Source organism: Sinohyriopsis cumingii, chromosome 16, assembly GCF_028554795.1.
Source record: "Sinohyriopsis cumingii isolate HCF-2022 chromosome 16, ASM2855479v2, whole genome shotgun sequence".
Lineage (NCBI taxonomy): Eukaryota > Metazoa > Mollusca > Bivalvia > Unionida > Unionidae > Sinohyriopsis > Sinohyriopsis cumingii.
The window spans coordinates 78,909,417-78,922,066 of NC_142976.1; the positions used below are offsets into that span (position 1 = coordinate 78,909,417).

Sequence of the window (12,650 nt, forward strand, 5' to 3'; positions counted from 1 at the left end):
AAACTGATATTGCCCATCTAGATAAATTCTAACCCAAAGCAAAACCTAAATATTTTACTCTAGTACTAGATATTCAATTCAAAGATTTATTTGTAATCTCTTGATCCATAGTGTTCACACCATAATAATGCTCTGACCGACACAAATAATGCAAATTATGTTTGAAAATTTATTTTTTGATTCGATGCATGTGTTTTGTACATATGGTTATGACCTTAAACATCTATGCTGTGCATTGTTGTTGCAGTCTTCCATCCATGTGCTATTATAGTAGTCCATTCATGTGCTATTATAGTAGTCCATTCATGTGCTATTATAGTAGTCCATTCATGTGAGAAACTCAAGGCTCGAGTTGAGCAACTTAAAGTATATGCAGTTCATTTCTGCCAAACTGCTGCGGACTCTTTTTTAAATGTTGTTTTCATCTTATTATGAACAGACAAAACAAAAATTGCTGGAATCATAAATATTTTCTAAATGTTCCAAAAATTTACCCCCGTTAGGTAGGGGTTACTGTAGTAGCTTTTTTCTTAATCTTACTATTGTTTATTTCTTTCCCAAAACATTTGTACAAATTTTGCTAATGATATTAAACATAAAGCATTGTTTTTTTCAAAAATTAGTGATGTCTTCCTTTGGTCTCAATGACATTTTGAACCTGGCTGTATTATGAATAGGTTTATAAACATTCTTCATCCAAGCCATTCATTCTCTTTATATTATTATAAACATTCCCTTTATTTATATGTTTGCATCTAAAACTTTATTACATATCCATCTTATATAACTGATCCAAAATTCGATACAGATGTTAAATCTGTGATTCTGTATTGCATACCTAAAATTGCCCTATTGCACATCCAGCCTGGAGGTACTTTTACAACAAGAAATATTCAATAAAAACCCACTTATAAAAGGAATGATTAATTGCAACACGTTGAAACTATTTACACATGTCAAGATAAATTTTTTAAAATTTTTAAAAATGCAGTCATATTGTGTGAAAATGGCTGTGGTGAAGTACCATTAAGTAACAATATGCAGTTTATTTCACAATATCTACCACCAAGAAATTAAGAGTTAATTGAGGTTGACAAAAATATTTTGGATAAAATGTTTGACAATGAGTTCTCAGATGAAGCTGGTGTGTAAGTGACAGCAAGCATAACAGAGAGTGAGATATCAAGTAGTTTGCTACTGAAATCTTATACTGAAGGTTTTAAAACAATCAAAAGCAGTAAAGAAAAACTAAGGGTATCATGTCAAGATTCAAAGCATTGTCAGAACTACCACCATATATGAAGAAAACTTCACCCTGTTTAATTCGACACTTAAATTAGTGCCTATCTGGTTACTTTAATGAAACCAGATGGTTTATACCATGAACCAGATACTCTTAATAGTTACAATACAGCATTTTATCTTTAAATGAGTTTGCTCATTGCCATAAAATGCCGAATTCTGGGTGCAATGACCTTAAGCAAAAAGGTTTGAGAAATCTGAGAACAAAAACATTTGAACAACTGATCCTGTTCCCAGCTCCAACAATGATGAAACACATAAAAGACATTAGTGGATCATCTAAAAACAAAAATCGCTCAAATACCATTTCAGCTTTACAGTTTCACAAATATTGTCTGAAGAACTGTTTTACAGATATATTTGTTTTAAGAAACAAGTTTTAGCAGAGGAACTTTCAATTTGTTTGTTAATATTTATGAGAAATCATTTTTTTAAAGTACAAATAAGGATACAAATGAGAAACATTTAAAACAAAAAGACATCACAGAAAGCAGCAACTGTTTTGACTGTTATTCAAATTTAGAAAAAATTTCTTGTTAAAATGATTAAAAATTAAGCCCAAATGTTAGAAACAAATTGAATCTAAGTTTGTTAAAATATATACTAAATTTATCCCTTTAAGTTCAATGTATCAATAATTTCTTGCAATGAAAACATAAAAATACAGGGTTTGAAAGTACAGTAAATGAATGAGATTTCTGTATAAAAATTAATGTATTTAATTAATGTTATTCTGTGAGTTTTCCCCATAAATTTAATTGGAAGTAGTATGTATATTTAGTAAGTAGGAAGATTAAAAAAAGGGCCACTTACTGGTCCAAAACCTATGTTAGAGAAGGAAAACCCCACTTGGTTGTGTCCACAGTTTAAATCCATTCATATGTCCCATACAATATTTTTGAAAAATTCAGTTATGGAGTAAATCAACATGTAAGCAATGCAGAAAGTATATATATATATATATATATATATATATATATATATATATATATATATATATATATATATATATATAAAGCTTAGCCCTGGTTTCCTATAACAGATGGAGAATTTTCAGAGGGTTATAAAATATATTTAATAAAATGCCAAATGCCTCATTTTTTTTAAACTTTACATAACAAAAATTTAAAAAGAATGTGTGACTAAAATGGTGATATGTAATAAATACAAAACTACATAAATGTTTTGTTCCAAGTCGGAGGAAAGAACTAAAATGATATCGCGTAGGGATATATGTCTCAGCCAAACACAACTGACCTATATTCACAGGCACTAGCAAACTCGTTCTTTCCAACCACTTGGAACAGTTTTATCTATCTTACATATAGACATCCTATAATTTATTTTCCAATCCCAAATAAAACTTTTTAATCGTGTCATAAATAAAAGGCTAGCACTTTAAAAACTTTACTGGTGTAGTGAGTATATTCTTCACAGCAGGGTACCACACAACACTGTATACAAACTGAACTTGTACCAAATGATGTTTGTTGAAAAAATGTTTTCAGCCAATCATAGCATTGCTCTGATTCTTTAACTTAACCAAAATAGATCAGTAATCTGTGATATGTATTGGCATACTTAATTTAGGATGCATATTTGTCGAAATGGAACAATTTTCAATGTTCCATCAATAAGCAAAATCAGAATAATGTCATTATATGTAGTGTTCTAGTCAAATTTACATAGTTGGACTTTTGTTACAGTATTTTATCTTTATAGTTCATGGTTTCTTCTTTCCTTGTACTTTATTACTTAAATTTCTTGCAGGGCCAATTATATTTCAGTCAATCCAGTTACTTTATGAGGTAAATGGCCTACCTGGCCTGCAAAAAAAGAACTGTACCTCACGCCTATGTGAAAATATTATTGTCTATGAAATTTAATTTTCACTCAAAATTTACGTGATTTATTTTCAAACAACACTAAAAGATTTTCCAGTTGCCAAATGAAAGCCTTCTGCAAACAATCCAGACGGACAATTTTGATGATTGCTGCTATCAAATAAGTAATTAGCAGCATACAAGATTCGTGCCAAATAAAGGTTATATTATTACATGTATTATTATTATTATTAGTAGTAAAATTGTGAATTGTCGCTTCAGACTGTGCCCCCTTCCCAAACCTGAAAATTCAAAAGGCTTACCTCAGATAGACAGACTTCTGGAAAGACCTTGGTCAAGTATGACCATTCGGCAGGAATAGTAAGTGAAGATGGTGATTTGGCATACCCTACCAGCTGTTCAATACTGTACTGTAGTATGCTGACATCTAGAATTCAAACCAGAATGCTCATTTACTTTCCACATGCAAGAATAAGAAAATGTCATGGGTCTATAAAATCTCACCCCAAAAAATCATCTGTAATATTTTCTTTAACAGACAAATAACAAAGGTAAAAATAAGCACAAAATTGTTACCTGGCTTATGTATTACTCATTGACAATTACAAGTGAAGCAATCCAGGAATTTAGACTTTACTGTCAACATTTCTTTGGTTGTAACACAAGTCATTTAAGTTTTTTAAAAATATCTGTATCAAAATATTTGCAGATCATCTGCATAGAATTTAAAGGCCTCCATACCAAGAGGAGGTCAATCAAATCTGGAAACATTCTATTAGACTTTGAAAATTTGTTGTTGTTGTTGTTGTTGTTGTTGTTGTAGGGTTTAATGCCATTTTTCAGCACAAGATAGGCTATACATGGAGGCCATTATAACTGGTGGAGGAAGAACCCTGAAAACCCCCAGGAAGAACCACTGAGCCACAAGAAGCTACTGGCAAGCTTTCTCACATTCTCATGTTAGCTGAGCTTGAGACAAGAACCCACACAGACAGGGGTGAGATGGCAGTGATCTGGACAGACTTTAAAAAGTAGTAATTTCAATAACAGTGGCAATATTAGATTGCAGATCTGCATAATCTGTGGTAATTTTACAGACATTCATTCAAGGATTCTTTCTGTTCAATTTGGTCCAATTCTGCTAAACAGTTTTTGTAAAATCAAAGACATCAAATTTTTCTATTAAAATATATTTCTTCAATAATACTTACCTGATCATAATACCTCAAGAGAACTACTACTAACTTGCAAAATCCAGCCATCCCAGAAAAAAAACTTTTAGGTAAAAATCTATGTTATCTCCCCACCCAAGTGGAAGTTAGAGTGATGTCCCCTTGATATCAGGATTGCTACCACATCTCATAAATATCCACTTACTACTTCTGCTCATGCCAAGTTGCATATTTTCTATAGAAAGAGAAGCCTCACAAAATCCACACATGCTGTTTGGAAGTTTTCTACCTTAAAACAAATCAGAGGAGTTTCATCTTCAAAGGGAAGTATACTCTCCATCGTTTCTTTCTAAATTCATCAACAACAATATTTCTGCCTTATCACTGTAATCACTTTGCTGTCTTCACACATTGTCACAATGGCATCTCTTGCATTGCTATAACCATACTAATAAGTACAGGTCTAGTGCAAGATATAGAAAACTGATATATAATTTCCATAAGGTCTGGACACATACAAGTAAGTTTTTCATATTTATATGGTCTAAGAATCCTATCATAATTATACATGTGATGCTTCACTTAATTTACCTCTATATAATGTCACTAGGCCTTTCCTACAAGTAAAATTGTCTTATAATGGATATTAAAGCATCCACTTTGTAAGTATCAATAATGATTCTTCATTAACTTTTTTATGTGCATGTATGGTATGTAAACTCATTTATATTCCTGTATAGCTTCTGCTGTGGTCTGTTTTAAATATATTATTTACTCATAGCATCCACCTCATAGTTACTATAAGCAATGCTTCAATGATTTTACCTCAATAGGCAGTCAAAAATTGGCCTTCCTACAGGTAGCTTGTTACTAGTGTGAAGAGTTGTCATTTTTAATTTTATTTTTCAATCATGCACTTTTTAGTTTTCTTTCTATCCATCATTAGCCTCCTGTAGATTTAGAAGAGGCCAAATGCATGTCACAGAGATGCACTCAAACCAAGTTCCTGCAAAGTACTCATTAGATTAGTTCTCAGGACAATAAATACTCTTGGAGACCACCCTTCGAGTTAGCAGTTCTGACTTTTCCCCTTTTCCATACAGGTCCCACTGGTAGAATCTGGTAACATTTTGGGGGCTCATTCATGATACTCAACTAGTTCAAGACGGACAATGATACCTACCTTGATTGTGTGATGGCAGGAAAAGCGGGTTATACTTAGAAACCGCAAATCACCTGAGGGAAATGTTAAAAAAAGTGGTACCACCAGTCCAGATAGAGGAACTCAGTAGATCCAAATTGCTTGGATTAGTCAAAGAATATCTGTGATACCTGGACAAAGAAGAAAATAGAGATAATCTGTTGGGACCAAAAGAAGAAACTGGAAAACTGGAATGGTTTTAATGACAGATGAAAAGTCTAAGCCATGGAAACCAACTTGTGAGGGTGAAAGCAGTGCCAGGTCAAACTAGTCAACTGTCCCATTACGAACAGAAAATGTGACCATGGAAATGATAGATCTCCACACCTTGTGGAGCAAGGGCCTTAAAATTTTGGGTTACATAGGTGGTCCCAATATACTCAGCAGTATAAGCCTGATTTAGCACATAGAAATAGGGCTCAAGGATTTTTCCCAGAGTCAAAAGTGGTGGATGGTGTCATAAGAGCTATCCAACCAAGACAGAAATTGAGAAGCTATATTGCCAAGCAGAGACTCTGAATTCTGACACTATGAGCAACATTACTGAAACATATTATGAAGAAAAGTCAGCAACAGAGGTTCAGTAAACTAAAGGGTAATGTTTGTGAAATATCACCTGGAAAACAAAATCAAATAACTTGAGCTGTTGGGGACCCTTGTGTTGTCCTTTGCAAATTAGATGGGGTGGCTTCAAGGTTTTTTTTGGGATACTGGGGCACGGGTTTCAGTGATTCACTGGAGATGGGTCAGCCATACCATTTGATGGGTGGGTGGTTGTTGTTGTGGGGTTTAATGCCATTTTTCAGAACACGATAGGCTATACATGGCGGCCAGTATTAATAGTGGAGGAAGAATCTGGGAAAACCCTGGAAAGAACCGACTCATGAGAAGCTACCGGCAAGCTTTCTCACATACCCACACTGGCTCAATCCGAGACTCGAACTGGTGCAGACAGAGGTGAGATGGCAGTGATCCATAACGGAGAGCGCTTTAGACCACTTGGCAACTCGGGGCCGCTTGATGGGTGGGTGGAACTGGCTGTTCAATTGGAAGATGAGGAATCCCATCATTAAGAATGACTCGACCTTCATTGAGCCTTTTCTTGTTACAGCTGTTGCTGAAATGGATTGTCTTATCCTTGGAAACAATGTTATCAAATAGATCATGCAAAATCTCAAACAGAAGGCATGGTCAACGTTCTGTGAACAGCAATAACTACTCTAGGCAAAAGGGAAGCTTCATCAGTAGCTATATTGGTAGATAGCATATTAAGTGATCATACAAGTATTGCTATAACAGGCTATTGTAATAATAGTCCTTAAGCTCTTGAAGGAGGTCATAAAAGCAACTATATGTGGTCATGTTGGGGCCATGAACACTCAGGCTTTGTTTATTCCCATAGTAGATGAAGGTATGTTGGAACTTCAGGGACTGAAAACCCTTGTTAAAGAGAAAACAAGCAGAATCTCTTCAGTGAAGATTGTGGTAACAAATCCAACTGGCTGAGATATATGTTTGCCTAAATGTTCCATGTTAGGTGTTCCTGACACAGTTATTGCAGCTGTACATATAGGGGTACAGGAAGAAAAAGCTAATTAAGGTATGAAAGCCAGACCAATATAGAAAATCCAAAATGTTGGTGCCTGGAGTTAAGCACAAAAAAGGATTAGACAGTGGATACTATAGAAGAATGGGATCACCCAGTTGATCTTTCACAGTTGTTCCTACACAAGAAAATGCAGTTCAACAAATGTTAAAGCAGGAGCGTAGCACATTCTCTCAAAACGAGGATGTCATTGGTTGTGCTGCTGGTTTACAAATGGGTATCCACCTTGTCAACAACAAACAGGTTCGGAGTTCCTATGTGTCTATTCCCAAATAGATAAAAGATTACATTCAAGGACTGACCGGCAAGGACTGGATTCATAAGTTGTGATATGCCAGCCCTGTAGTTTGTGTGTGAAAAAAGAATGGAACCCTGTGACTGTGTATTGACTGTAGGAAGTTGAATTTGAAGACTTTGCAAAATCAACATTCCATTGCAAGGATCAACGATGCATTAGATGGACTGGCAGGCAATACATGTCACTGATGGATCAAGGTTTTATTCAGGCAGATTGCAGACTGTACTGCATTTGTGAGGCCTTGTGGTTTGTATGAGTGGAACAGAATTCCATTTGGTTTAATGAAACTTCTGGAACTTTTCAGTAATTTATGAAAGAGTGTTTGGAAGGACTGCATGATGAAATCTGTTTACCTTACCTTTATGATGAACTTGTGTACAGAGCTACACTTGATGAACATCTGACACATGAGAAGTTGGTTTTGACACACCTGCAAGAAAATGGGATCAAGCTCAAACCTGTAAAGTCTAATCAGTTCCAACAACAGGTGTGTAATCTAGTCACTGCAGATGGTTACACCATGGATCCAAATGACCAGGAAGCTGTGTCTGTACTGAAAATAAAGATAGCCACAGCTAGTTACATATGGTGATTAATGGGTTTCATTGGATATTACAATCACTATTTCTGATTTTTCTAGTAGAAGGGCTAAACCACTGTAATACTTGCTTCAATGTAAGGCGGGTCCAGACAGGCCTACTAGGAGGAAGCCCAGACCAAAGAAGTGGACAGGTTTTGTTCAGTCTAAAGGTAATGTGGGTGGCCAAACACCAAGCGATTTTAGAGGAGCTGATTGACTGACTGCTTGCCCTGCATGTTTGGTATACCTGGTCTTTCCATAACCTTTCATGTTGCATGTGGGTGTATCCCAAGAGGGTCTTGGTGCAGTATTATATCAAACTCACGATAAGGGGATGTTAGCTCTAGTCACTTTTGCATTCAGAACTTTGACTCTTGCTGAGAAGAATCACCATGTGCATTCTGGGAAGTTGGAGTTTCGATCCTTGAAGTGGGCTGTTACAAAAAGGTTCTGAGATTTCTTGTATTATGATCCCAACTTTAACACAACAGCAATACCAACCCTAAGCAATACATCTCGTCTCCAAGGCTTGATGCAACAAGACTGTGCTGGGTTGCAGAATTGGCTCTTCAGGTTTATAGTTTTCCACAAACTGCAAATAACTGGGATGCAGATTGGTTAGGCAGAAAGCTACTTCAGACAGGAGATGTTATGAGCAGCTGCAATGAGATAGTTTCAACTGACATGATGGCACTACAATTAGAGCTGTTGCAACACTAGAAAAGGTCAGTGCTTTCTGTCTCCTCTCAGAACTGGAGAGAGAGCAGTTATGTGCCATAGAACCAATCAAACCATAAATCATGTTACAACCATAGAGAGGATACAACTATTTCTCAAGTTAGAACCTTTGCTGAGAGTAAAAAAGCTCCCTCATGGGATGAATGGCAACATTTTAGTACTGGAGCACAGCTGCTGCTGTAGGAGTGGACAAAACTTAGTATAAGATGGACTCCTGAGAACGGTTTGCTCACTGCCAAGAGAAGGCAGCCATCAACAATTGTTTCTGCCAAATAAGTACCATCCAATGGTTATTCATCACAATGAAATGGTCCATTTAGGGTGGACAGGGTTATATGTTTGGACAGGGCTCAATTCTACTAGCCAAAGGTGGCAGCGGACATCAAATAGTATGTGACACATTACAACATGTTAAAGTCCGTTACTTTATCCTGTCTATTTGAAATCGTGTCTATCGACTTGTTTCATCTCGAGCAATCAAAAGGATAGGAATATATTCTTGTCATCATGGATCACAACACAAGGTATGACCAAGCTTATGCCACAAAGAACAAGTCTGCCAAGACTGCTGCTTTAAAGATCTTCAACGATTTTCTTCTCCAATTTCCCCACAGGCTTCTCCATGGTCAGGGTCAATACTCAGAAAACAGATTGTTCCATCAAGTTCAGAAATATTGTGGAAGTGCCCAGTCAATGAATGCCAGAGCTTCTGCAGAGAAAGGAAAAACATTTCATGACTCCAAGTGTACGAGTGCCATTTTACAGCCTGGGGACTGAGTTCCTGTCAAGAATATCCTGAAAAAGGGAGGTCATGGTAAATTGACATCATTTTGGGAAGAGCATGTATTGCCCAGAATATGAGGTGAAGAGGGAAGATGTTTGCAAAGGCATTCACGTACATGCCAACCCTGAGAAAGGTATGAGTAATTTTTACAAATACAAGTGGAACATGAGATGCAAAGTTTCAAATTAAAGAAACCCATGTTTTCTTCAAAATTGGTCATATATAGTTGCTATAATCAGAAAATTAGGAAACTACATGTAGGTCTAGCACAGCCAAATTAACTCTTACACTATTCTTATGTAATAGTCTTTCTTCTTCATGAAAGTAATAGGATCTAACTCACGACATGCTGCAAGTGTAGTGAACTGTCATCCTCAACATTCTACTCCAACTACTTTCCATGTAACACAAGTGACACTGGCTTCACTACTGTTATTCAGAAATGACAAAGCTGGATCTGAATTTCCTACTCTTTATCAGATCTTGCTATGATGTGTGAACTTGTACATGTCTGGACCAAAAAGCTTTCCACCCACTCCCAATGGTGTTCTGTCTTCATTCCTCTACAACACCTGCCTGGTCTACAGTTCCGACAAAAGGTGATAATTGACTAATAAAAAATCTTTAAATTGCTTCAACAATCTGACAGACATTTTGGGTTGCTTACATCCTCAAGTCCTTCTTTCAAGGTTCAGTTGCAGTTCTACAAGCCCAACACACCAGTTTGCCATTTGAATACCCAGATGTGATGTGTAACATTGTGCTTCACAAGGTATTATGATCAGATAACATATCTGAAGAAAGTTTTATTTGAGTGACAAGAGCTTTACTGGACGTTAGCATCATTTGTACAAACCTGTAAGGTCTTTATGCTAAGATGCTATCAAATTTGGTCAAATTCTCTGATGTTTTTTTTTATAAGACTCATACTATCAGACATGTTTAAAAGTCTGCAAGAGATTCCAAAATGTTATACAGATGGGAACCTTAATCAAATACATTATCATTCTCTGAAATCCTTTGTCTATGAGTAAACTAGAACATCTTCAGTAGCCCATCATCACAATTCCATGTTTTCATTACACCTAATAAACCACACCACACCTTGTCAACCCTTTTAACACACACACACTCACACACACACACACACACACAATGACCCTGGAATCTGAAATCCTTCAAAAATAGACTGCTGATATAAAGTTATAGTAAATACCTGAAATGTAACTAATATTGAATTTGTTCTACATTCTACCTTTGCCCCCCTGCCCCATACCAGGGACCCTTGGGGCAACATTAAAAACTATCCTTCTTGCAGATTGTTTCCATATAGGCAAGACATATTTTTTGTCAAAACAATAATAGGTAAAATTATATTACCACCATCAAGGATGACTTCCACATCAATGGTCATCATATACTTTGCAAACATTTTCCTCCTCCATTTTGCAGAGAAGGGAATTCCTGGCATGGTCTCCTCTACTCTCTGTACGAAGTCTGCTGAACTACTGGGACTGATAGGTTCCCGAATATGCACCAAAACCATCCTTGAATTATCTTTCATCACAGAGAATGAGGCCTCTTTATCACTAGATGAATTAGATTTGTTAAAGCATTTGTGTTGCGAGATACTAGTTTTATCTATTAATTCCCAGGCGTGCTCTTTATCATCTGTCAAATAAATGCTTTTGTCGAAATTGGGCGGATTGCAGGTCTTCACATTTTCAAATTTAATTTGTTTGTCAAGAGAATTGGCTGGAGACTGACTGGAATGATTTGCAGGAGTTGGTGATCTTTCTGGAGGACTATGGATGGAAATATTCTGCATTCTGTCTGACAAGTCTTCTATCAATTCCCATGCATATTCAGTCTCATTTAAAGGTTCATCTGTGCTGCAAGATGGAACTCCATCAGCCTCAGTGCTTACTGACCACGAGCTGGCAGTATCATAGCTACTTTCAACACTTCTGTAGGAATCCTGATAAAATGACAAACTGTTAATTTCCAAAGCCTCTAAATCCTTCTCATGAACGGTATTAATTACAGAAATAGCTTTAGGTGTGGACTGGTCACTAACACAAATAAACTGATCAGTATCACGTTTAGACCTAGTCTCAGGACAACCAACATTTTCATTCATATCAGAAGACATATTTTGTACATGACATAATGTTTCATCATCTAGTGAAGTGTCAGAGTCATAAATTTCATTTTCCCAATCCATTCTGGCTACTGAAATTCTGGGTGCATAAATATTTGGAATGCTTTTGTCCAATGTAGAATACTCAATCTTGGGGTAAAAGCCATTGTTATTTACATCAATAAGATCCATTTCCCAGTTTTCATTTTCACTGATATTCTTACCAAACTGTGAAGGAGTAATATAACTGTTAGGTTGTGATATACTTTTCAAATCAAATTCCCAATTTTCATTTCCATGGACTGCCTTGATAACTTTCATATTTGTGTTATTAGCAGAATTGTGCAGCTGTGAATGGCTGCTTGCTTCTGTGTACTGATTTCCATTTATACTATTTGCTGTACAAAGGCCTGAATATTTGTCATGAGTTGTTGTTTTTGATGAGCTATTAAGTTTTGTTTCCCATCTTTCAATGCTATTAATAGGTTCTTTGTTAACTCGAGTATTACTCACAGCACTGCCTAATTTTGTGAAGTTATTTGCTTTCATTCTCTGTCCTTGATGTAACACATTTCTCTTGGCATTATTTTTTAGGTCCTCTGCAGTGTCTGGTAGATATGTACGACTATTAAAACTTCGGGTCTGATTGACAGCAAACTGATTTGGTCTAATTACAAATGACTCAGTAACTTCATCTAGATTATCCCAGTCCTAAAAAGAAACAGGATTCTAGTTTTTAACAGACTTTAGAAATTTCTTGCTGCAACAGAATCTTCAGATTCATTTTTACTTCTGTTGAGTGGGATCTGAATCATTTTTATTATTTTAAATTATTTTCTTTTGGTGATACACATCACATGCCTTTCTAGGTAGATTTAAATAGAATAGCTCTGACTAATAACCATATTGATACATAAGCAGAATAAAATTCACTACTAAACATAGTGAAGACCTATATATTGACCCCATCGTAATGTATGGTCTA

General features: G+C 35.9%; 1 protein-coding gene across 1 annotated transcript in view; it reads right to left on the reverse strand.

The window, feature by feature from the left end:
* Window positions 1–12,650, reverse strand: part of LOC149780861 (uncharacterized) — a 34,134-nt gene that overhangs the window by 8,943 nt on the left and 12,541 nt on the right. The window contains exons 6-7 of the mRNA XM_089936238.1: window positions 10,906–12,376; window positions 3,449–3,573 (exon numbers count right to left, since the gene is read on the reverse strand). Of these exons, the coding sequence (XP_089792364.1) occupies window positions 3,449–3,573; window positions 10,906–12,376 (1,596 nt within the window). The remainder of the gene's footprint in view (window positions 1–3,448; window positions 3,574–10,905; window positions 12,377–12,650) is intronic.